The sequence below is a fragment of the Coturnix japonica genome, chromosome 2 (genome assembly GCF_001577835.2).
Source record: "Coturnix japonica isolate 7356 chromosome 2, Coturnix japonica 2.1, whole genome shotgun sequence".
Taxonomy (NCBI): domain Eukaryota; kingdom Metazoa; phylum Chordata; class Aves; order Galliformes; family Phasianidae; genus Coturnix; species Coturnix japonica.
In genome coordinates this window covers 3,557,852-3,580,820 of record NC_029517.1, presented here as the reverse complement: position 1 = coordinate 3,580,820, position 22,969 = coordinate 3,557,852, and the positions used below count along the sequence as shown (strand labels likewise).

At 58.2% G+C, this 22,969-nt stretch overlaps 5 protein-coding genes and 3 non-coding genes across 9 annotated transcripts; 3 read left to right on the top strand and 5 right to left on the bottom strand.

Annotated features, from left to right (window-relative positions):
* Positions 1 to 141: 141 nt before the first annotated feature.
* Positions 142 to 7,768, bottom strand: NACAD (NAC alpha domain containing). 2 transcript variants are annotated; one of them, XM_015852928.2, is made up of 9 exons: positions 7,577 to 7,768; positions 1,924 to 5,673; positions 1,464 to 1,712; positions 1,305 to 1,393; positions 1,140 to 1,223; positions 843 to 989; positions 634 to 765; positions 365 to 487; positions 142 to 285 (listed from the first exon to the last, which is right to left on the bottom strand). In XM_015852928.2, exons 1-9 carry the CDS (start codon positions 7,620 to 7,622, stop codon positions 271 to 273), a joined length of 4,635 nt encoding a protein of 1,544 aa, XP_015708414.1. In that variant the 5' UTR covers positions 7,623 to 7,768; the 3' UTR covers positions 142 to 270. The 2 variants fall into 2 exon arrangements, with proteins under 2 accessions (XP_015708414.1, XP_015708415.1); XM_015852929.2 differs by lacking the exon at positions 7,577 to 7,768 and adding an exon at positions 6,372 to 6,906.
* A 1,141-nt stretch (positions 7,769 to 8,909) lies between these two features.
* On the bottom strand, positions 8,910 to 16,882 carry TBRG4 (transforming growth factor beta regulator 4). Its single transcript, XM_015852930.2, has 11 exons — positions 16,811 to 16,882; positions 15,909 to 16,378; positions 15,184 to 15,501; positions 14,235 to 14,406; positions 13,338 to 13,495; positions 12,836 to 12,946; positions 11,902 to 12,046; positions 11,003 to 11,245; positions 10,620 to 10,731; positions 10,078 to 10,192; positions 8,910 to 9,049 (listed from the first exon to the last, which is right to left on the bottom strand). The coding sequence occupies exons 2-11, from the start codon at positions 16,335 to 16,337 to the stop codon at positions 8,948 to 8,950; spliced, it is 1,905 nt and encodes a 634-aa protein (XP_015708416.1). The 5' UTR covers positions 16,338 to 16,378; positions 16,811 to 16,882; the 3' UTR covers positions 8,910 to 8,947.
* Positions 9,110 to 9,251, bottom strand: LOC116653051. Its single transcript, XR_004306459.1, has one exon. It is a non-coding gene; the product is annotated as a small nucleolar RNA SNORA5 (small nucleolar RNA).
* LOC116653050 lies at positions 11,485 to 11,622 on the bottom strand. The gene has a single exon (XR_004306458.1). It is a non-coding gene; the product is annotated as a small nucleolar RNA SNORA5 (small nucleolar RNA).
* LOC116653049 lies at positions 14,669 to 14,810 on the bottom strand. The gene has a single exon (XR_004306457.1). It is a non-coding gene; the product is annotated as a small nucleolar RNA SNORA5 (small nucleolar RNA).
* An 865-nt stretch (positions 16,883 to 17,747) lies between the features above and the next one.
* Positions 17,748 to 19,185, top strand: LOC107308806 (cathelicidin-1). Its single transcript, XM_015852942.2, has 4 exons — positions 17,748 to 18,482; positions 18,656 to 18,763; positions 18,847 to 18,930; positions 19,030 to 19,185. Exons 1-4 carry the CDS (start codon positions 18,315 to 18,317, stop codon positions 19,114 to 19,116), a joined length of 447 nt encoding a protein of 148 aa, XP_015708428.1. The 5' UTR covers positions 17,748 to 18,314; the 3' UTR covers positions 19,117 to 19,185.
* Positions 19,186 to 20,059: 874 nt separating this feature from the next.
* LOC107308804 (cathelicidin-B1-like) lies at positions 20,060 to 21,181 on the top strand. The gene is made up of 4 exons (XM_015852940.2): positions 20,060 to 20,546; positions 20,655 to 20,747; positions 20,847 to 20,927; positions 21,003 to 21,181. Exons 1-4 carry the CDS (start codon positions 20,109 to 20,111, stop codon positions 21,123 to 21,125), a joined length of 735 nt encoding a protein of 244 aa, XP_015708426.1. The 5' UTR covers positions 20,060 to 20,108; the 3' UTR covers positions 21,126 to 21,181.
* Positions 21,182 to 21,256: 75 nt separating this feature from the next.
* On the top strand, positions 21,257 to 22,459 carry LOC107308805 (cathelicidin-2). The gene is made up of 4 exons (XM_015852941.2): positions 21,257 to 21,549; positions 21,837 to 21,944; positions 22,014 to 22,097; positions 22,317 to 22,459. The coding sequence occupies exons 1-4, from the start codon at positions 21,382 to 21,384 to the stop codon at positions 22,419 to 22,421; spliced, it is 465 nt and encodes a 154-aa protein (XP_015708427.1). The 5' UTR covers positions 21,257 to 21,381; the 3' UTR covers positions 22,422 to 22,459.
* The last annotated feature ends 510 nt before the right edge of the window (positions 22,460 to 22,969 follow it).

The following is a 22,969-nucleotide window of genomic DNA, read 5'->3' as shown; positions in this document are numbered from 1 at the left end:
GGGAACTCAGGGCTCCACCAGCCACTGCTCATCCCCAATTACTTGCTCCCCATCTTGCAGGCTACACACCCCTCTCCCAGGGCCTTAGGACCCCTCCAACCCTCTGAGAGAGGACCCCAATTACCACGCAGGGAGGCAGGGTGCGATCCAAGTGATACATGAGGCCATTTATTGAGCATTAGGAGGCGGGCAAGGCGGAGGCATGGGGCTCAAGGAGGGACATCAGGGTAAGGAGAACTGTGCACCTATACAGGGGGCCGGGGCCGGCCGCTACATGGTCAGCTCCTGCAAGAGAGAGCACAGCGTTAATGCAGGGCTGAACTGTACCCCCAAAGACATAAGGAATGAGGACACCCCTACTCACCATGATGGCATTGACAATGTCGTTATTGTTGTGCCTGAGTGCTCGCACAGCTTTGGGGCGTGAGACATTGGCCTGGGCCATGACCAACTCTATGTCCCGCACTTCCAATCCCGTCTCATCCACCTGTGGGAGCAGGAATAGTGCTGTCATCCCTTGGGCAACCACCCAACCCTACTAGTAGCCTCTCACCACCCAACCCAACACCCCTTAAGCCAGCCCTGTGCCAAACTGGTGGCTTCCCATCACCCCAACAGCAGCCTCCCACCAACCTCTTCTTCTTCCTCGCTCTCCTCCTTGATGGTGAGCGCGGGCGTTGTGTCTGTGATCAGCGGGGAGTGCTCCATGGGCACCTTGAACTTCTCAGCCGCAGCCTTGTGCACCTGCTGCGACAGGTCCTCGATCTGCAGGGACAAGGAAGGTCACCAAATGGTCCCCATGGATTATCTGACCCCGGGATGCACCCACAGCCCTGACCCACCTTGGCTTCCCCAAAGACGATGTAGATGTCAGACGCAGGGCTCTTGAAGACATCAGGCTTGGTGATGACAAAGAGGATGTTCTTGGACTTGCGGATGGTGATGCGGGTGACACCATGGATCTGCCTCAATCCCAGCTTGGACATGGCCTGAAGAACGAGACACAAGGCTGAGCTCCATACATTGTGTCCAACATCACCAGGGTCCCCAGCCCTCCAGCAATGGGAGGACACAGAACGGGGAGATCACCCCAGTGCCGCCACCACCCCAAAGCCACGGGACATCAGAACCCATCCCACCTTCCTGGCCTTCTTCTCACTGCGGCTCTGCTTGGCTTTACTGATGCTCTCCTCCCCGGTGCCCAGCGAGTGGGTGAGCGGCGCCTGTGGGGCACAGCAGTGGGAGATGGGGTGTCATGGTCTCCCAGATGCCCAGGGACAGAGTCCCCAAGCCTGCAGCCTTACCTGAGTCTGCATCGGCCGTGGCTCTGCTCCCTCCGGCTCCTCCAGCTCCGGGATGGACTCATCATTGCTCTCAGACTCATTGCATGATCCTGTAAGGGCCACAGTGAAGCTGACACTCATCTCAACACCCCAAAGCCCCCCTTGTACACCACCCCTCACCTTTATGGTTGGCCTGACCATGCCGCAGCGCTGCCTTGTCCTCAAGCAGGGCAATGGCAGGCAGGTGCTCAGCAGGGCTGGGGACACGGTAGGGCAATTCAGCCTCACTGGAGGAGCTTGATTCAGACTGCACTGAGCCCCGGGGTGCACGGCGGGGTCCCCCCTCTGCATCCAGCCCTCGTGCACCCTTACTGCCAGCCGGCACCTTCCTGCCCCTCGTCTTCTCCTTCTGTGGGGATGGCTCCGGGGCTGTGGGCAAAGATGGGAGATGCTGAGGTCACAAGATGGACAATAGGAACCCAGTGTGCTCAATCCCATTGAGTACCTCCCAAAAATGGGACTCCAGGGATCCCACCAGTGGCTGGTACGTGGGATGCTCACCCTGATCCCAGTACTGCCCAGCCCCACACCTCTTGGGACCCCAGGGGGGCACACAGCAATGAAAACAAACGGCTCTTACCCTCCAGCAGCTTCCTGGAGGCCGGCAGGACAGACGGACGTTCCTCCGGCCGCGTGGCCTCGCTGAGCCCTGAGGTGTCCTCCAAGCACGGCAGCGGCGAGGAGGAGAGAGGAGGCACTTGGATGAGTTTGGAGAGTGGCGGGCAGGGAGCAGGCAGAGGGATGGCAACGGGTGCCACTACCTTGGGAATGGGCTCTGCAACCTCAGTGGGCACTGCGAGCTCAGGAGTGGGCACTGCAGCCTCGGTGGGCTCTTGGGGCACTGGGTCCTCCTGGGAGCTGGGCTTTGGAGAGGGTTCCAAGGGCAGAACAGCAGCCTCTGAGAGGCTGGGGGTGGCTTCTGTGCCTTCATGGTCATCCTCAAGGCTGGGTGTGGAGCTGGATGCTGCCACCATCACCACCTCCTCTTCTTCCTCCTCTTTGGGGCTGGATGCTGCCACCATCACTGCCTCCTCTTCTTCCTCCTTCTTGGGGCTGGATCCTGCCTCCTCTTCTTCCTCTTGAAGGATGGAGCCTACCACCATCACCTCATCCTCTTCTTCCTCCTGAGGCATGGATCCTACCACCATTACTGCCTCCTCCTCATGAGAGATGGATCCTGCCACCATCACCTCCTCCTCTTTCTCCTCCTGAGAGATGGATCCTGCCACCATTACTACCTCCTCTTCTTCCTCATGAGGGATGGATCCTGCCACCATCACCACCTCCTTCTCTTCTTCCTCCTCCTGAGGGATGGATTCTGCTGCTGTCACCACCACCTCCTCTTCTACTTCCTCCTGCAGAATGGATCCTGCCTCTGTTATTACCTCCTCCTCCTGTGGGATGGATCCTGCCACTGCTACCACCTTCTCCTCCTCCATGGGGCTGGATCCTGCCTTCACTGCCTCCTCCTCTGCATCCTCAGGGGGGGACAGGGAATGCTCCCCCTCCACCAGGACTTTGGCATTGGGGTCTTCACTGAGTAGGAGCGGGGACTCCTTGCTGGGGGGCTCCTGGCCCTGCATAGGGGCTGGGTCTGCCTTCAGTGAGGCTGGGGGAGAACACTGGATGCTCCCTGCATCGCTTGGCTCTGGGGTCTCTTTGGGTTCAGGTGCAGCAGCTTCATCCTCAGAACGGGGAGGACACGGCAGCTCCACGGGGGCTCGGCCAGGGCTCCCTGGGGTGGGCAGATCCCCAAAAACCCCCTGCAGCATGGAGGCCACTTGCCTGCAGTCCTCCTCATTCTCCAACAAGGCACCAGGTGGTGGGAGCAGTTCAAGGGGTTCTGGGGGGGTCCCCACATACACCTCTTGCTCTGAAGCTGTGAAGTGCAGTGGTGGGGAAGCAGGGGCTGGGGGCAGCACGCAGAGGGCCAGGCAGGGCTGTGGGGCTGGAGAGGGGACCCCAGGGGCAGCCGCTTCCCCTGCACTGTCCTGGGGGGTGGTGAAGAAGCTGGAGTCGGTGTGGGAGCACGAGGTGTCCAGCAGCTCTGGGGACGAGTCCTCAGAGGTGGCTGTTCCATCCCATTTGCCAGGGGTGGGCTCTGGGCCCTGGCCTTGCTCCACATCCTTGCTGGAGGCTTCATCCTCATCTGGCTCATCCATAGACCCCAATGCAGGACTGAGAGTCTCCTCCACATGCGTCACCTCGCTGCCACCATCACTCAGTGCCACCAGTGGAGACTCCCTCCCTGATGCCACCCCATCCTCCTCAAGGGGCTGCTCAATGACATCGTCCTGCACATCCCCACCCGGGGTGGGAGCCCCCAGTGGTGCAGGCATGGCATCTGTCCTGCTGTCCCCGTGGCCACCTGCATCTTCTTGGGGTTCCCCACTGTCATCACCTTCCTCATGTGGACACAAAGGCTCAGGGCTCTCCGCTGGGACAGCATCAAGTTCATGGTCACCGTTGGCAGTGGGCAGGGATGGGGTGTCCCATCCCAACCCATTGGGTTGGGGGTCTTTGGTCTCCCCAGCACAGGGGGGCTGCAGGGTAATGGCTGCAGCCTCCAGCTGGGTCTCCATCATGGCAGCAGGTGGCACCTCCTCCTCCTGCAGCTCTATGGGGACGGGGGGCTCTGGTGCAGGACACTCCTCTGGGATGGGGTCCAGCTCCTGCGTGGCATCAGGCTCCAGCGTAGAGGCCTCCTCCAGCTCTGAGGAGGAGGAGCTGAGGGTCTCATCCATCCGTTCCACATTGACTTCTGCAGAGAGGGCCTCAACAGGGACCTCATCTACCTGTTCTACATCAGCTTCTGTGGGGTAGGCCTCAGTAGAGGTCTCATCTATAGGTTCCATGTTGCCTTCCACACTGTTGGCTTCATCCATCAGCTCCATGCTGACTTCCACAGGTGCCTCCATGGAGGTCTCACCCACCAGCTTTGCACTGAGGGCCTCAATGGAGGCTTCAACCACTGGCTCTGCACCGACTTCTATTGCAAGCTCCTCGCTGGATGCTTCAGCTGATGGTTCCATGTTGACTCCCATGGTGAGGGTCTCAATGGGGGCCTCATCCATCAGCTCTACATCAGCTTCTGTGGTGAGGGCCTCAGTGGGAGCCTCATGCTGCTCCATGCATGCATCCTCCTCGCTGCCATGAGCAGGCTCCAGAACCGAGGGGCTCAGGGTCACCTCGTGCTGTGGGGACCCCCCCTCAGACACTCTTCCATGCTCCCCAGTCCCATCCAGCTGTGCTGTTTCCCCACGCAGGTGCAGCTCAATGTCCCCAGAGGCCTCTGAGGAAGGCTCGGTGTCCCCAGGGGTGACGGTGGCCATTTGGGACCCTCCCAGTGCGTGGTGCTCGGTGCCATAGAGCCGCTCATCCTCCTCGCCATCATAGGAGGCCGAGTCAGAGGAGGCTGAGGTGTCATCGCGGAAGGCAAAGGACTCATCCACCCCTTCGTTGATGGAGGTTTCAGAGAGCGAGTGCAGGAAGGAGGCTGAGGTGCTGCCATCCTCCTCCTCTTCTTCCTCTTTCTCATCATCTTCATCCTCCTCATCCTCACCCGAGAGCGGTTCGGCCGCTGCCTGTGTCGGCACCAGGGTGATCTCCACGGCCTCAGCCTCAAACAGAAGGCTGCCACGGAAGGGCAGCAGCGCAGCAGGGATGAGCCCAGGGGCAGCCATGTGGGATCGGGGCAGCCTGAAGCCTTCCTCCTGCCCGCTGCCTTCATCATCATCATCCTCTTCATCATCCTCCTCCTGCCCTATGGAGGTCACGGCCACATCTTCATCCTCAGAGGAGGAAGAGGAGGACAAGGAGCGGCGGATGAAGGCTGCTGGACCAGGCTCACCATCAGGGACCTCTGCCAGCAGGTTGGGTGAGCAGGAGGGCGATGTGCTGGCTGTGCCTGAGGACCCCCAGCTGCCCCCCTCAGCTGTCATATAGGAACCAGATGGGGAGGTCGGGGGGGAGCCCAGCCCTTCACTCTCCGCATCCCCTCCATCCTCTTCAGGCTTCAATCGGGGCCCCCCCGTCCTCACCGGGGTGGAGGGGGCTGTGAAGAAGAGGTCGGGGTCGAGGCGGGCAGGAGGCAGCTCAGGATGCCTTGGGGGTGTCTTAGGGGGCAGCTCAGGGGGGCAGTGAGTCTCCTCGCCCATCACAATGCGAGTGTCCAGCGGGTCTGTGGGGAGCAGCGATGGAGGAGGCGGTGGTGGTGGGGGGCAGCCCTTGGAGGGGGGGCTGCGCTCAGCTGCATCATAGCTGGCCCCCTCAGGCTGCGGGCGGGCTTCCTCTTTGGCAGGCATTGGGGCAGCGGGGTCCCCTGGGGGGGCTGCAGAGAGAAAGAGGAGGTTAGAGCATCCCTAGGACCCCCCATCCACCCCCTTTCCTCCTCTCCCCCATGGGGACAGCAGTGATATGTCACATGGATTTAGCCTTAACCAAATGGACGGGATAGAGATGGAGGAGTCACAGTGCTTCCCCCACCCCCTCCTAAAATGAAACAGCCATAAACCAGCTGAAGACCCCCCTCCCCCACTCCATGCCCTCACACCAAGGAGGTGATGGCAGCCATCCCTAGGGCAGGATTATAGGTGCCCCTCCTGCTGTAAGGGAGTATTAAGGAAGGCTGAGCTGGGGGAGGGCACTGCAGGGTTAGGGGACTGTGCCAGAAGAATAAGGGGGAGCAATTATCAGCCTCCCCTTCCTCTTCCCCCCTTAACCCCATCCATACATGCAATGACATTGAGGGCCTTAGTGCCCCCCTGAAGCATTAGGATGCTCTTAAAAGGAACAAGATACAGCATTACCAACCCCCCACATCCCAGAAACAAACATAACCCTGCCCCCCTCCCCACCAGCTCAGAGGGGCACTGAGCTCAGAGGGGCTCAGCCCCACCAGCCCTAAGGAACATGGATATCAACCACTTCACAAACTCATATGAGCCCCATAACAGCTCTAAGGAGCCCCAAAACCACAGCAGCAACCCCAAAACCCTCAATAGGACCCTCCCCTTCAGCTCCCATTACCTGAACTCTGTGCAGGTGACTCCATAAGGCAGGGGATGAGGAACTAATTGCACCCAGACCCCACCTGAGACATCCCACAACACCAACCCCACTACTGCCCCATATGCAGCCTCAGGGGTTTATATAGGGGTGAGGGGGTGTGGTCAGGGTACAGGGGTTGCTGGGAAAGGGGGCAGGTCCTCCCAGTGCATTTAAGGGGCTGTTTGGGTGGGATGGAGCTGTTAGGGTGGGTTCTACCCTGTAAGTGCTGAGTTAAGATCTGGGTTTGGAGTTCCTTCCTATAGGGTTGTGGGGTGTCCCTTAAAGGGTCCATTAAAGCTATGTGTACCCCACAAGGACAATATGGGGGCACCCCTGTGCCCTATTATATACCTTGGGGGGGGGGCTGTGCTCTAAATCTGAGCCCTCTGTATGAGGGTGGGGGTGGGGATTTTAGGGCCCATCCTCATTCTGTCCTAGTCCCCCTATAAGGGGGGACTCAAACACTCCCTCTCCATAGGGATACCCCAATATGGGACTCCCCCCTATTGCTGAGTCTTCTCTGTGCTTCCCCTTCCCCCCCCTCCCCAACTAAGAAAGGTCTCCTTTAAACCCCACCCTGCCTGGGGAGGGGATGATGGAAGCCCTGAGTCCCACATCCCCTCCTGCACCCCCAACCCCCTTTTAAGCAGCATCCCCCACCCCATAGCTGTAGGCACACAGAGGGGAGGTGGCAGCGGGATGGCAGCACCGCTTGGGGCCCCCCAGGGCACGTTACTGTGGGGTGACCTTGGACCAATGTCCCTGAGGGTGGGGGGGAGGGGGGGCAGAAGAAAGGGGGAGTGGGATGGGGGTTAGGGAACACATGGTGCTGTCACCCCATGGTGACATGGGGATGGGGGCACAGGGGGGTCTCGGGGTCCTGGGAGGGGGTGGTCGGTATCCCCAGCATCCCACCACCAAGGGTTGAGGAAAGCTTCAGCCTGAGCAACGCCGCTGTGTCCTCCATCCCTGTATCTCCTGTTCCCATATCCCCCCCATCCTCCAGCTCTGTCCCTGCAGCCTCCATCCCCCATCCCCATATCCCCCCATCCCCGTACCCCCCCATATCCCTCCCATCCCCATGTATCCCCATATCCCCCCATCCCCACACCCCCAACCCCATGTATCCCCCATCCCATTATCCCACCATCCCCACCCCCTTATTCCCCCCCCTTCATCCTCACCTCCCTCCAGCTGCAGCCCCTGACTCATTGCCGTCTCTCCTGGCATAGCGGTGGGGTCGGGGGACCCCAAAGCCGGGGGGGGACCCCCACCCCAACCCCAAGCCGGCCCAGCTCGGCGCTGCTCTGCGGGGCGAAGGCGGCTGCGCCGGGCGAGGCAGAGCGTGGCGAAGGGGAGGGGAAGGGGGGGGAGGGATGGATAGAGAGGTGGGGGGGGCTCAGCCCGGATGATGTCAGCAGGTTCTGTGTATGGGGTTTTTTTTAGCCCCCCCTCTCTCTCCTTTCCCTGCTTGATTTCTTTCTTTCTTCGTTATCGTTTGTTTCTAGCCGGGATGAGAGCAGGGTGTGTGCCAGGCACTGCGGTACAGCGGGTGGTTGGGGGGGGGGGTCCTTCACTTTGCTCCATCCCAGCAGTGATTTCAGCCCTGTTTTGTGCTCCTTAAGCCCCCTCCCCTCATTATCATCCCCACAGCGGACTCAGAGCCCACCCGCCCCCAACACCCCGAAGTGACGCTGCTCATATCGGGGTCCCTCACGCTGCTGGATGCAGGATGGGGCCCGTGTTGTGTTGCCATGGGAACTGCCCTTCTCCCATCTCCATGGCGATGGGGATGGGCTCACTGGCAACCTTTACCCCCCCACCCAACACACACAATGCCATGAGGTTGGGAGAAACCCCCCCCCCCGGATGATGCATAGATGGGCAGACAGCCCTTTGGGTTGGGTACAAAGGGGATGCTCAGCACCCACAGGTCACCTTATCCTGGTTGAGGACCCCAACCCCCCTTATGGCACACCCCGATGCTGTGTCGTCCCCCCCCACCCCCTTTATTGCTGCCTCCCACCCCGGCCCTGGCGTGATGCCGGTGCCAGGAGCAGCGCCGAGCCGTGACTCAGCACCCGGCTGCGGCCCCAAACGGCGCTGATTGAGCACCAGCCAGAAGGGGCAGGAAGGGATGGAAGGGATGGAAGGGATGCAGTGTGTGTGTGGGGATAAATGGGCCCCCCCCCCACAGTCCAAACCTGCTCGCTCGTAGCCCACATGGCCGCTTAATCCGCCCCCAAAGCCCTTTCCTGGCAGCCAGCTCCGTGTGCGTCATGGCAGGAGGGCTTTCCTATGTCCCTCATGCCCGGCTGTAGGGACAAGGGGGAGCCTGGATGGAGGTTGTGCCCCATCCCCAGACCTAAAGACCATCATTGAGGGGCATCAATGCCCCCGTTTAACCACCCACCCCAGGGAACAAGGCTGACAAAGACCCCATTAGGAGCAATACAACCCAATGCAGCCCCTCTCCATCCCACTCCCACCCTGTTGGGAACACACAGGGACAATACGTAGGGCAATAGGTGGCTTTATTGAAGCACAGCTGGGTGTTAAGTGGCCAGTTCTTTGGCCACCACCTTGTGCAGCTTGTCACGGAGGTACGATACCCGCTGCCGCTCCAGCTTCAGCTCCAGGAACTCATAGTGGGGGACCTTAAGGAGGAGAGGAGAAGCAGTGAGCAACGAATCCATCACCAAAGGGACATATTTATTCAGTGTACGTGGCATGTTTTTATCCCCTCCATCCCACCGCAGCAGGGATGTGGGGCCCATGAAGCACGATGTGATGCTGTTGCAGCCCTTGGGCCGATGCGGCACCATGGGTGGAGGTGGCATCGAATTTGACAAGGCTGCAAGGAGGGCACCGTGCCCATAGCACAGCATTGGTGGCATTGGGATGTCTCCCCCAACGCAGAGCACGGATCCTTCCCCGTTGTGATCTCAAAGCAGCTGAATTTTGCAGCCCCAGCTGCTGATTACGTGCAGGGTTTCATGGTCTGCTTCCTCCTATTTGCACATCCCAGCCTGGCCGGGATGCAGTGAGAAGCTGCAGCCAACCAGGAGGAAGGAGCAGCATTGGGGCAGGGTTTGGATGCTGTTTGCACAGCAACTCACTTCTTCTGATGGCTCCAACCCGCCGGAGGGAGCAGACGGGGGGGATCCCACCTCCCACCACTGCTATATTTAGCACTAGGGCTGGAGCTGAAGGAAGCAATTCCCTCCTCCTCCTCCTGTCTCCCCACCTGAATCTCTCCAGCCAGTGAACGCGTGGAGCTGAGGGAGCCTCACTTTGTATCAGCATCAAAGAGCAGCAGCTCCATGCGAGGGGATGCAAATCTGGGCTGCTCACAGGGAACGGAGGCTGATGTGGGGTGACAGTGCTGGGGGGGGATGCATGGCACGCCACCCTCCTGCCCTAATGGAGCCATCCCTATTGGCTGCACAGCTCTGCCAGCACAGCTATAATTACCTCCGGGGGCTGAATAATGCATGGCCCCAACAGAGCGCAGGGATCAGCGCTCTAAGACCTTGTCTGCTGTCCTCCTCTATTACTGATCCCCTCTGTGCCCCGGGGCTGCCTGACAGGTGGCCTGGAGGGGGATCACAGTGGCTAATCCCAGCACGGGGCCACGTGCAGCAGCGGGTGCTTTAGGTTGGTTACTCAAAGGTTGGTTACTCACATCCACAACGAGGAATCCAGCAGCCTGAATGTGCCTCCGAGCCATGGCAGAACGGCCCAGCAGCTCCTTGCTCCTGTTGCTGAAGTTTGGGAACTCCCACCTGAGGAAGGCGACCCTGCGAGAGGGATTGAAGGAGAGCAGTGAGATCGGAGCTGGGCAACCTCAGCCCCAAAGCAGCTTTGAGCACTGATGGCTTCAATCTAGTTGATCCGCAGCCCACGGCTGGATGGCAGACATTGCCTTTCCCAGCCAAGGAGGCAGCTCAGCCCCCTGGCCCTATGGCAGACAGTTGGCACAGGCTCCAGTGGAGGACGTGCCAGACAAGGGAGGCTGCTGCCACAGCCAGAATCCTGCCCTGGGCGCTGCAACGTGACCCACCGCAGCTTGGCATAGTCCTACCCTTGTTTTCTGTCCGCATAAGTGGACACAGCTGGGCACAGTGACCTTGGCATCCCAGCCACGGGGACAGCACAGCCCCATCCCTCCCCACTGTGCCTTCATGATCCTTGAGGTCCCTTCCAACCCGGCTCATTCAAACCCACCTCCTGGCGCCTGGCGGCAGCGGCTTCATCCCTTTAGAGCGGGGCAGATGGGGAGCAGCAAAGTCCTTCAGTGGGAGAGGTTTATTTTCACTGTTCAGCACCATTTCAGCATCTGCAGAGAGGAGGAAAAGGAAGGAGGCCTGAGGATGCTGTTCCAATAGAGGCTGGGGATGCGTTCACTATAGGGCTGATATGGGGCACGGCATCCATCAGGGAGGGCCCCAACCCCCTCCAGCACAATGTATGTGTGTAGCACCAGTTTGTCCCCAGTGTCCCATATGAAGGGATGTGAGGCACAAAACTGATGGCTGGTCCTTGCCATAGAGGGGACAGGGACTGAATCTGACCCCATTGTGGCCCTGCAGCCCCAAGGCTGTGCTCACCTATCTGCCAGCCATAGATGGTGTGCACATCCCAGCGCCCGTTGTCCTGGCTGCCCACTATTCCTGCCAGGGCTTCCCGCAGGCTGCTCTGCAGCAGGGTGACCTTCTCAGCTGCTGGCTCTGCAGCACTCAGCATCTCAGCAGGCAGGAACGGCCCTTGGTACTCAGGGCTCTCCAGTTTGGCAGCAGCATTGATCTGGATGAGTTTCATCCGCAAGTTCTGAGCCTTGGGGGATGGATCGCCTGGCAGGAGGAGGGAAAACAAAGAGCTGATCCTGCAGCTTGCTCAGCTCATCCAATCAGGATTTCTGCTTCCAATCTCACTGCTGCTGCTTGAGAAGGGCCCGATTAATTCACCAGGATGGATCTCTGTGCTGGCATCAAGATGCAGATTGCAAACGGCCACACGTGTGCTGCATGGGCAGAAGGGGCAGCACTGCCTGAGTACGGGGTGAAACCTCCTTGCTTGGAGGGCACAGCCCCAATGTCTGTGGCATGATTTTATCCCCAAGGTCCCATGGGAGGGGACATGGGGCCCATGAACTACAGATATTGCTGTAGCAGCCGGATGGCCAGTGCTCGCCATGGAGGAGACAGAGACTGAATTTGACTGGGCTGCACCTCCCTCATGTTTGGCCATGAAACACCAAACCTTCCCCCTCACCTCTAAGTGCTTGGTTAAAACCAGGCAGCTCCGGAGCCAAGAACAAAGCTGAGCCTTGGGGCACATAGCTCCAACTTGAAGACTGAAGGCAACACGTAACCCTGCTGGGCTCAGCCTCACAGGCACAGTGATGGGGAGACCAACCCCTCCAGGCTCAGCCTGTGCTGACCCAAATGTAGATGCACCAGACCCAGCACTCCCAGCCCTTGAGCTCTGGCTCTATATCCCACCTTACCTTGAATCACAGCATGGAAGTCAGGTGCCAGCACACGCTGCAGGTAGGGAGGCTTGGCTTGCTGCAGCACACACAGTGACCAGACCAGGTCAGTCAGCAGCTGAGGTTCCAGGCTGTCCAGCTGGCCCTGCAGCTTCTCGTGGGCCTGCCAGAGCCAAAGCCACAGCTCAGCACATCTCTGCAGATGGCTCTGCTTCTGCACTGCTTCTCCTGGGCTATTTGCTGATGGGAGAATTCAAGACTGCTCTATAGGAGCCTTGCTGCAGGTTCACAGTTTCCAGGTGCCGGTGTTTTGAGTGTCGTTTATTTCTTGCAGTGCCTCTAAAATCAATATTTTTGCACTTGCTACTAAACCTCCCTTCATGCTGACTGTGATTTCTGCTGGCAAAGAGTCCAGACCCCACTGCTATCCATAGATACTAACTCTATCTCTGTGGCATGAGGCTCCATTTGGTCTCATCTCCTCACCCTGGGCTGTAGAAGTCTCACTGTAAAGGGAGACTCCCAGGCTCTCCCTGGGCAGGGCAGCAGTGAACAGCTCTATGGATGGCAGCAGTGAACAGCTCTATGGAGGGCAGCCTCCATCCTTCCCAACAGCACAGCTGCACTCAAGAGCTTGAATGGGCTGAATGACCTCTGATCTGCTGAGAATGGCTGTGTGACTGTGAGCTTATGGCTTCCTTATGGAGTTAAGTGCAGCAATCAGGGCTCAGGAAGGCACACCTGAACAACCACATGTCAAGGGCAAACCAGTTTGGTTATCAGCTGGCACACAGCCACAGGGTATCTATGGGTTGTTCAGCCTGGCCTGAGCTCTGGGCTCCCCATCTCCATTTTCTACACCCATATGTTCTCTGGGTTATGACATGCAGCCTTCCCATTGACTCCAAGGAGGAGAAAGGTTGACATAGAGGGGAAAAAGGAGGCAGGTTACCATGTTAAAGAAGTCCTCGCTTCCGCTGGGCTGGAAGTTAAGGCGGGCGAAAGACAGGATGATACTGCACAGGTGGGCAACAGACAACTGCTTGGCGTTATCCAGGACATACTGGAATAGAGAGAGCAAAACCAAAGGTTAAGGAATGAGTACTGACAGCAAAAGGTTGAATACATCATCCAAAGGGATGCCCAGACCCATGGTGAGATGGGAACAACAAGGAAAGGATCTTTCAGTTCCTCCCTAGCACTGAAAGGGAAAGCTGGGAGTGGAAGCAGAGCTGTGTGATATTCCCACTTGCCTGGCACAGGCATCAGAACTGGGGCAGAGCTTGAGAGCTCCCTGGGGAGCGCAGCACTGTGGAGCAGAGGCTCAGAAGGAGCTAAAGCTGACCCCAGAGCTGCGTGGATTCTGACTGCAGTGGAGCAACACAGGAAAGAGGAGAATTCATCACATTCATATTGGGACCAGCGGGTGCTACACAGGCCCTCTGCCTCCTCACCTGAGAGATGGCCTCAAACAGAGGCAGGCTGAGCCACTTGAGGAGGGCGAAGGAGCGGATGCAGCGCGTCACCTCGACGGGTGTCATTGCAGATACGTGGGGCTGCAGGTCGGTGGCTATCTTCTGGAAGACCTGGGGCTGGTGGAAATTCAGTTTTCCTTAAAGGAGCAAAAGAAAGTGGCAGCCACTGACACAGAGCAGGTATGGGAGCTGTGACTCTTGGCCCTGTCCCTTCTCATCCAGCCAGGTCTTGCTGCTCTCATCAGCTCTCAATCCCAGTGCTCCCAATCCACCATTCCCAACACTGAGCTGCTACAGCCCTGTTTGAGCCTGCAAGAGCCAGTACTGCTCCCAAGCTACAACCAGCTGCTGGACTCATCCACCTTTGGGATATGATGGGGGCTGTTGGGCCTCACTGTGTCACAGAAGGACGTGGATCTGGAGGCTGTGATGTGGAACAGCCACCCTTTACTTCCCTTCAAACTCATTCCAGGTTTATCAGTTGAATAGCACAGTGGTAGCAACAACACAATAAGCATAAGCTCCTCTTTCCAAGGCCAGGTCGAGCAGGTTGATTTCTTAATTATTAAACATCCAACCCATGACAACCACACTGCTATAGTATTGGACAGGTCTGTTCCCACCACCAGAAACCAGACATAGAAATGAAGAGCAGCTCTCCTGGCTTCCTTCATCCCAACTACCAGACAGGAGCACACAGAAACACACAGAAAGAAGGGAAGAAAATCAAAGCACCAAGGATGATAACAGGGGTTGCTCTCAGGGGTAAGAGCAGCGAGGAACAGCCCCACACTAAGTACAGTGCTGCCACACAGAGGGCTCTCTGACCTATGCAGGCACAGTAATAAAGGGTCACGATACACCCAAGCTGCTTACCATAGGCAAAAATCAGGTCCATCAGGACACTAAGGCTGAGCTCTGAGTGCTTCTGAATCAGGTGGTACGACATGGCACGGAGCAGAGGGACGCTGCGCCGGTTCTGATATGCCAGAGCCAGAGTGATTTTCCTTATGTCCTCAGGGCTGAACTGCTCAGCAAGCTCCAGAGCCTGGTAACATGAAAAACATTGAAGACATAAAGGCACAAAGGAAAATACAGACACTCTGTATAGATCAGGATGTGCCATCCCCCAGGACATCGCTGGCTGAGCCCCTCCAAGGACTGCAGGGTTTCCATACACCTTAACACTGTCATGTAACAACTGATGCAGGAAAGGCTGCTGAATCACAACCCTGCTTCCCATTGGAACTCCTGTTTCCATTTGACAACAGCTGTAGTTCCAGCTCTGCATAAGCTGACAACACCACATTCAGTGTCTGCAGCAATATTTTATCCCCAGGGTTGAGGAAGAACAACAGTGGGGCCCATGAGCTGCAGGGATTGTTGCTGTGGCAGCTGTTTGGCCGGTCCCCAGCGCTGGGCTGGATAAGGACCGAATTTGACTCAGCTGCAGTCATGGTTCTTATGGCAGTTTCAACCCAACAGACATTTCCCTGCTCCTGGTAGTGTTAAAAAGAGGGACCTGCTGGAGAACAGACCTCCCTGCAGACTCCTTGCTCACAGCTTGACTTTCACAGAGAGCCAGAGGACAATGCTTTTGGCAGTGCTGTTATGCTGCCGCTGCAAGTTACCGCCTGGAGCTGAGCTAAGGTAATTCTACCACAGAGCTAAGGTAATTCTAGCTGCGAGGCAAAGCACATCAGCCCAGTGCATCTCTGAGCAGCTCAGACCAACGCAGCCCATGTGTGAGCTCCCCATGTGTGAGAGGGAAATGTTCCTTCAGGTGATGTCCCAACCGAAGGGAACGGAGCACCCAAGCCCATACCTTGTCCTCTAACCGGTCCATCAGCACTGATGAGATATGGCCAACCTTAGCAATCAGCATCACCACGGTTCGGGTGCCCTCCAGCTCCGTCCATCTCAGCTCCAGCTTCTTGACGATCTCATTGAGCAGTTTGCTCTCCTTGTCCTGTCTGACAGCTAAGAACTCAGCCAAGGAGGCGAGCTGACGGAAGGTGAGACGCCGCAACCTCCACAGCACCTCGTGCTCCACAGACTGCATCTCCCTGCTGCTGCTCTCCATCCCCAGCGAGTACAGGCTCTTCAGGAGGCCCACCAAGGTGTTATTCCACACCTGAGATATCTGAAAGGCAAGTGAAAATAGTTAAGTAGATATTTACCCTTGTCTGGAGGTGTGTGTATCTAAATTCCCTTTGTGGTGTGGCTGGAATATGAGCTCAGTGAGCAGTGAAACAAGAGGCAGAATCACAGCCAACGATGCTCAGGGCAGGATGGACCAGGTGGCATCCAGCAAACAGACTCTTTAACTTGCCCTGACTGCCCCAATTCCAGCACTGGGGTCACTCTCCTTGCTCTGGGGTGCACTCTACTGAACCACAAACACCTGCACCCTTTACTTGTGTGCGACCTGAAGCTGATACATCTCTAGGTGGCAGCTATGACAATACACAAGGGAAAGAGAAAGGCTGCAACTCGCTGCTGTCCCACACCCATTTGTTCTCCAACCTCCAGCACAAGGAAGGAGCTCACCTGAGAATCCACGATCTCAATAAGCTGCTGAAATCGTTCATCTCGCACAATGTCCCTCGTTTCCAGCTTCTTTTCCACCGCAAGCCTGGAAAGTCGTGTAACCACCAGCGAAGCTTGGTTGCTATTAAGAGAGTGAAGTTCACCCAGCTGGAAGAGCTCCTGAGGACTCACGGCTGCCTCGATGAGGTTCAGCATGGCTCTGTGCTCCGAGTTACTGTTTTCTTCCACCTGTTCTTTGACAGAGAATCTGTCCGCACTCCAGGTGACGGGGACGGAGGTGTGGATGGAGGTTAGAGGTGTATGTGGCAGAGCTCTGGCTGCTGGCACCTTCCCATTAGGCAGCAATAGAGCGGCCGGGGCGGCAGCAGGAGCACAAGTGAAGGTGGTGAGGTGCCTCCAGCAGCAGCGCTGCACCAGCCGGGCTGCCATGGTGGGGATTTAAAGGGTTCAAAGCCGCATCTTGGGGGATGCTGGAGGAGGAAAAGAAAGGCTTTAAGAACGGGAATATCAGGGGGGGAAAGAGGAGAGCAAACAGGTTTAAAAGGGAATGACAAAAGCACTATGAGCGCTCCCATAGAACAGAACTGAAAGGGGCAGCCCCACATATCACTTTAATTAGGAGATGGCCCCAAGGTCACAATGTCCAGCCATTATAACTCAGCGCGGCGGCTCCTATCGCTGAACACTGAATAACACCCCATAGAAACCCACTACAACACGAACCCTGGGCCTACCCGCCCCGTGGGCCGAACCGGCCCCAGCTCCCGGCCCGACGGGCTGGACCGGACCCTCAGCGGCTCCCGAGGCCTCAACCCTTTGTAAACCCCATTGTGGGCCTGTATAGAGCCCGAACCCCGATACCGAACCCCCCGTGTCACCGAACCGGTTCCGTCCACTCTGACCTCACCCGGCCCCACCGCACGCTGGCCCGGTAATGAGACGAAGTGCGCATGAGCGCCGGCGCAGCTTGATGACATCATCACGCACAGCTGCTTCCTATTGGCTGAGTTCCTTGAGAGAATCGAGCGGGAAAGAGGAAACGCTTCCGGTTCGGCTCTGAGGGGGAGCCGCCATTTTGTGAGGGGGGTTGTATAGAGGGGACGGGTCCAGGATTATCAGATTTAGGCAGGTCACAGCCCCGGGCCCGGCTGTGGGAACGGGGGGAAGCAAACAGAGGCTGGGGCGGTGCTTTGGCAACACTTGGCTGAAGGCAAATAAAAGGAGATTGATGTTCTGGGTACGTCCCACCCCAGGGCTGTTTGTTCAGCTGAGGAATGACAAAGGGAACAGCTGTAAATGTAAAGAGAAGACATTGAGGTTCGGCATCAGGGCGGTGTCACAGCCTTGGAGCCCTCATCACTGAGCTGGATGTGGTTATGGGGCTGTAGGAGGTGATGTGTGACCATAGAAATCACAGAATTATCAAGGTTGGAAAAGACCTAGAAGATCATCTAGTCCAACCGTTACCAATACTTCCCAGCTAAATCATATTCATCAACACAACATCCAGAAGGATGGTGGAACATAGGTGGGCTGTAAGAGCCCTTCCAAGCATTGAGGGGAGGCCTTAGTGCTCCCTGAAAGGAGACCGAGCTGTGGTGGGGGGGTAGGCTTCTATTCACAGGTAACAGTGATAGGATGAGAGGGAATGGCCTTAGGTTGTGCCAGGGGAGGTTCAGGTCGGATATAGGGCACAACTCAGAGCTGTGATGCATTGGCACAGCTGCCCAGGGAGGTGGTGGGGTCACTAACCCTGGAGGTGTTCAGAACCATGGGGATGTGGCACTGAGTGCTGTGGGCATGGTGGGATGGGCTGGGGTTGGAGCTGGGGGTTTCGGGGGTCTTTTACAGCCTTAGTGATTGTGTGATTTGTGATCTTTGTAAGGGCTCATTCCTGATACAGGTAGCAGCTGTAAGTGCTCATTCTTGCTATGAATAGCAGCTGTGAAGCAAGAGACCGTGCTGCAACCTCTGTGGGAACCTGACCCTTTGCTGAACCATCTCTCAATAAAACATTGAAGAGAATTCCCCGTGTTGGGCCATGACTGGCTTCCAGCCACCTTTCTTGTGAGAACACGGTGATGTTGAGCTTGGAAATGACCCCAGGCTGCTATGAGGCGTCCCTTCAGTCTCAATGCTGAACAAACCCACTGCCCTCAGCTGCTCCTCACCAATCCAGCCCTCCAGCCCCCGACTCCATATCCTGCAGCACAGCTGGGGGTGTAGATACAGCCCAATGTGGGATGAGGCCCCACATCCCATGGGCACAGCCACGTCCCCACCACAGCTCTCCCCCCACAGATAACGGCCGCGTTGTGGCTGCTCCCCCTGAGTCCACGTTTCCTCATTGCCCAACTTCAGGGCCCATAAAAGGCACCGTGAGCACGGGGTGGGCACGGGGTGAGGATGTGGAGCTGCTGGGTGCTGGTGCTGGCACTGCTGGGGGGGGCCTGTGCCCTCCCGGCCCCCCTGGACTACAACCAGGCTCTGGCCCAGGCTGTGGACTCCTACAACCAACGGCCCGAGGTGCAGAATGCCTTCAGGCTGCTCAGCGCCGACCCCGAACCCGGCCCAGTGAGTGAATGTGGGGACAGAGTGGGGACAACAGGGGGATGCTATGGGGACAGCTATGGGGACAGCTATGGGGTCACTGTGGGGATGGTATGGGGACACCTTGGGTAGACTTATGAGGACACTGTGGGAACGTTCTGGAGGCATCCCACCCCACGCTGTCCCCTGCCCCACAGAACGTCCAGCTCAGCTCCCTGCACAACCTCAACTTCACCATCATGGAGACGCGGTGCCAGGCGCGTTCGGGTGCCCAGCTTGAAAGCTGCGACTTCAAGGAGGACGGGGTGAGCACCGTGCTGGGCTGATGGGTGCTGGGGGGCAGCCGGGCTGGGGACAACCCCATGCTCAGTGTCCCCACTGCTCACAGCTCGTCAAGGACTGCGCTGCGCCCGTGGTGCTGCAAGGCGGCCGCGCCGTGCTCGATGTCACCTGCGTGGACTCCATGGCTGATGTGAGTGGGGACACAATGCGGGGTGACCCCGGGGGTGTTTGGGACCCTCTAGGGCCGGGGTCTCATTCTCCCCTTTGATGCCAACTCTTCTCCCCACAGCCTGTCCGTGTCAAGCGCGTCTTGCCGCTGGTCATCAGGACTGTGATTGCAGGATACAACCTCTACCGGGCAATCAAGAGGAAGTGAGCCGTCCCCAGAGCTGCTGTCACCACTGTCCCCTTGCTGCCTTCCATCCAATAAAGGTCTTTCCTGGCCGTACTCTGTCTTTGCTGTGTGGGTGACACTGATGGGGACGGTTCCTGGGAGTATCCCGCTCCCCGTTGTGTTCCTGAGCATGAGCTGGGGTTTGGGGACAGCCAAGAGGACCTCAGATGTGGATGTGCAGTCCATATTTGGATCCTCATACTAGGAACCCCACACGTGTCCAATAACCCCATCCCTTTATCCATCATCTATGGTGTCACCACACGCTCCCCAGCTGCCCCCTGCCATGGCCCCTTCATCCTCACCCTGAGTGTCCCCATAGTGTTCCCATCATGTCCACGAGGTGTCCCCACCACATCTGCACCGTGTCCCCATGATATCTATATGGTGTCTCCAGGATCTCCACCTCTCAACGTCCCCAAGACGTCCCCAGTGTGTTTCCATGGTGCCCCCATTACATCTCCATGCTACCCCATGCCTTCCCCGGGATGTCCTCAATACATCCCCATGGTGTCCCCGTTATATCTCCATGCTATCACCAGCCTGTCCCCATACTGTCCTCTATACACCCCAGTAGTGACCCCATGATGTCCCCAAGCTGTTCCCATACCACTCACAGGGCCTGGTGCCAGAGGTGTCATGCTATAGGGTGGCTCCTGCGGGGCTATGGACAGATTTATGGCCATCAGGGGGACTTCCCAGGTGTGCCACCACCCCTTGTGGCTGCTGCGGACCCCGTAGGCTTGACGCAACACTTGGCCATGCTCCCATGTACCACAAACAACCTCATGCATTGGAAATCCCCGGTGCCATCATGGAGATGGGGGGGTTTGTTGACCCTCTTAGAGGCTGCCCCCTCAGGTACAGGGCGTGGGGGTTCCTAGGAACGCCCCGAGGTGTTGGGATGGCCATAAAGGGGCTCCCACAGCACAGCACAGCGCTCAGCATCGCAGAGCAGGAGGTGGCGGGTGGCCATGGGCAGGATGTGGCCTTGTGAGGTGCTGCTGCTTCTGCTGCTGCTGGGCTCATCCACAGCCATCACACCAGGGATGGATGGATCCATTACACCAGGGTTGGATGGATCCATCACACCAGGGTTGGGTGGATCCATCACACCAGGGTTGGATGGATCCATCACACCAGGGATGGATGGATCCATCACACCAGGGTTGGATGGATCTGTCACACCAGGGTTGGATGGATCCATACCAACTGTGTTGGATGGTTCCATCACCCCCAAGTTGGATGGACCCATCACCCCAAAACAGACTGGACCCATCTCACCATCCCGGCCCTGGCGCTGGCCCACCACCTACCTGGACACCATCCTGGCAGCCGTGAAGTTGCTCAACCAGAGGATCTCAGGTCCATGCACCCTACGGCTGCGGGCAGCACAGCCCCGACCCGGCTGGGTGAGTGCTGGGCTGTTGGATCCCAAGGCTGGGGGCTGGTTTGGAGGGTCTGTGTGTCTGTGGGCCTGGGGGTCTCATCTCATCCCTTCAATTCTTGTCCCCTCACAGGTTGGGACCCTGAAGCGGCGGCGGGAGGTGAGCTTCCTTGTGGAGGATGCCCCATGCCCAGCTGGGGTTGACTGCAGGAGCTGCAAGCAGGGGGTGAGGACACATCCCATGGGGGTGAGGGCTGCTGGGTGGCCAAGGGGGAAACTGAGTCCACTGTGGGGTCTGCCCCACACAACCCTTTGCTCCCCGCAGGCCCTGCAGCACTGTGTGGGCACCGTGTCCATGGAGCAGCAGCCCACTGCTGAGCTGCGCTGCCGACCATTGTGGGCACAGGTGAGAGCACCCATCCCTCACCATGGGGACACCACGGTTCCCCCATCAGGGTCACACAGCCCCCTCTCCCCTCAGCCCATCCGGAACTGGTGGACCCGCATTCGGGAATGGTGGGACGGCATCAGGAGGCGCCTGCGGCAGCGCAGCCCCTTCCACGTCCGCGGGCGGCTGAACATCAGCAGCACAGCTCAGCCATGAGCAGCCCCAGCACGGCTGTCACACAGCGCCACAATAAAGGTCCCTTCTATCAGCTATGGCCGTGTCTGTGTCCCTTTGCTTGTACCTATAGCCATGACCCAAAGGGAGATGGGCACACACAGGGGGTGTGCCCTGTGCCCTATGAGGACAGCCACATCCCCACCGCAGATAACGGCCGCGTTGTGGCTTCTCCTCATTGCCCAACTTCAGGGCCAATAAAAAGGTGTTGGGAGCACGGGGTGGGAACAGGGTGAGGATGCTGAGCTGCTGGGTGCTGGTGCTGGCGCTGCTGGGGGGGGTCTGTGCCCTCCCGGCCCCTCTGAGCTACCCCCAGGCGCTGATCCAGGCTGTGGACACCTACAACCAACGGCCCGAGGTGCAGAATGCCTTCAGGCTGCTCAGCGCCGACCCCGAACCCGGCCCAGTGAGTGAATGTGGGGACAGAGTGGGGGACAACACGGGGGCATTGAGGGGATGGCGTGGGGATAGAATGGGGGCACAATGGGGACAGTGTGGGGATGCTATTGGGATGCCAAGGGGATAGTTAGGGTACATCTGAGAGTGCTGCGGAGATACCATGGGGAGATCATAGAGGGATATGGGAGCACCATGGGGATGTCATGGGAACGCTGTGAGGACACCATGGGGATGGGTTGGAGGGGGCTTTGCTCTGTGGGGAGGACGTGACCCCATAGTGACCACGTCCCACAGGGCATTGATCTGAACACGCTGCGGGAGCTCAACTTCACCATCATGGAGACCGAGTGCGTCCCCAGCGCACGGACACGCATCGATGACTGCGACTTCAAGGAGAACGGGGTGAGGATGGGGGGGCTGAGATGGGGAGGGCGGCTGGGGAGCGGGAGGTGACACACTGTGTGTCCCCAGGCCATCAAGGACTGCTCGGGGCCGGTGACCATCCTGCAGGACGCACCTGAGATCAGCCTGAACTGCAGAGACGCCTCGTCGGATGTGAGTGTGGGGTCTATGGGGTCTGTGGGGTGGGATGCTGATCCCGCACCCTTCATCCTGTCCCACACTCTGAGGGGTCCCCGCACCCAGAAAGCTTTGGGGTTGCTCCGATATCTCTGTAATGGGGACAATAAAGGGATGAAGGGTGCTGTGGGTGCATGGTCCCGAGTGTGGGGCTGCAGATGTGGGCTCCCACTGACACCAGCCTTCACCCCACAGCCCGTCCTCGTCCAGCGGGGCCGGTTTGGCCGCTTCCTGAAGAAGGTCCGACGCTTCATCCCTAAAGTCATCATCGCCGCCCAGATCGGCTCACGCTTTGGCTGAGTGAATAAATGGGGCCCGTGTGAGGCCACCAAGTGTCACCTGGGCTCTTGTCTCACTGCTTGATGGGGAAACTGAGGCACGGGGTGGGACAGCACAACAATCACCACACACAGCCCCAAATGCCATGGGGGCATTTTCCATCATGGGGGTGATGCCATTGGGACCCCATTCTTGGGTGAGGATTGCTGAGCCTCCCAGACCTGATGAGCATTCTCTTGTCCAACCCATTGCTGTCTCATGGTGTTTTGTGCCCAGATATTGGGGCTCTGAACCAGAGGCCACCCCCATACCACAGCCCTAGTGCTGTCCCCAACACTTTGGGATGGGGACATAGGGATGCATGGTGATCCCATGCCGTAGGAGCTGGAGGGCTGTGGCTGCAGCAGGACCCCAAGGACATCCTCCTCCTCTCCACTCATGTCCCTTTGTGTCCCCTACAAGGGTCCCATGGGCTCACACAGCCCTGTGCACACAACTAAGGACAACCTACTGCAGTCCCCCCATGCCCCATCCACATCTGGGGTCTCCTTTGATGTCCCCAGGTCCCA

Coding starts and splice junctions, on each gene's coding strand:
- LOC107308806 (XM_015852942.2), top strand. CDS start 18,315: ATGTGGAGCTGCTGGGTGCTGGTGCTGGCACTGCTGGGGGGGGCCTGT. Junction 18,483..18,655: donor CCGACCCCGAACCCGGCCCA/GTGAGTGAATGT, acceptor CCTGCCCCACAG/AACGTCCAGCTCAGCTCCCT. Junction 18,931..19,029: donor GCGTGGACTCCATGGCTGAT/GTGAGTGGGGAC, acceptor TTCTCCCCACAG/CCTGTCCGTGTCAAGCGCGT.
- TBRG4 (XM_015852930.2), bottom strand. CDS start 16,337: ATGGCAGCCCGGCTGGTGCAGCGCTGCTGCTGGAGGCACCTCACCACC. Junction 14,407..15,183: donor TGGACCGGTTAGAGGACAAG/GTATGGGCTTGG, acceptor TCATGTTACCAG/GCTCTGGAGCTTGCTGAGCA. Junction 12,047..12,835: donor GCGAGGACTTCTTTAACATG/GTAACCTGCCTC, acceptor TGGCTCTGGCAG/GCCCACGAGAAGCTGCAGGG.
- LOC107308804 (XM_015852940.2), top strand. CDS start 20,109: ATGGGCAGGATGTGGCCTTGTGAGGTGCTGCTGCTTCTGCTGCTGCTG. Junction 20,547..20,654: donor CACAGCCCCGACCCGGCTGG/GTGAGTGCTGGG, acceptor GTCCCCTCACAG/GTTGGGACCCTGAAGCGGCG. Junction 20,748..20,846: donor GCAGGAGCTGCAAGCAGGGG/GTGAGGACACAT, acceptor TGCTCCCCGCAG/GCCCTGCAGCACTGTGTGGG.
- NACAD (XM_015852928.2), bottom strand. CDS start 7,622: ATGCCAGGAGAGACGGCAATGAGTCAGGGGCTGCAGCTGGAGGGAG. Junction 5,674..7,576: donor GGGGCTGCAGCTGGAGGGAG/GTGAGGATGAAG, acceptor TTCTCTCTGCAG/CCCCCCCAGGGGACCCCGCT. Junction 1,224..1,304: donor CACGGCCGATGCAGACTCAG/GTAAGGCTGCAG, acceptor TGTGCCCCACAG/GCGCCGCTCACCCACTCGCT.
- LOC107308805 (XM_015852941.2), top strand. CDS start 21,382: ATGCTGAGCTGCTGGGTGCTGGTGCTGGCGCTGCTGGGGGGGGTCTGT. Junction 21,945..22,013: donor GCGACTTCAAGGAGAACGGG/GTGAGGATGGGG, acceptor GTGTGTCCCCAG/GCCATCAAGGACTGCTCGGG. Junction 22,098..22,316: donor GCAGAGACGCCTCGTCGGAT/GTGAGTGTGGGG, acceptor TTCACCCCACAG/CCCGTCCTCGTCCAGCGGGG.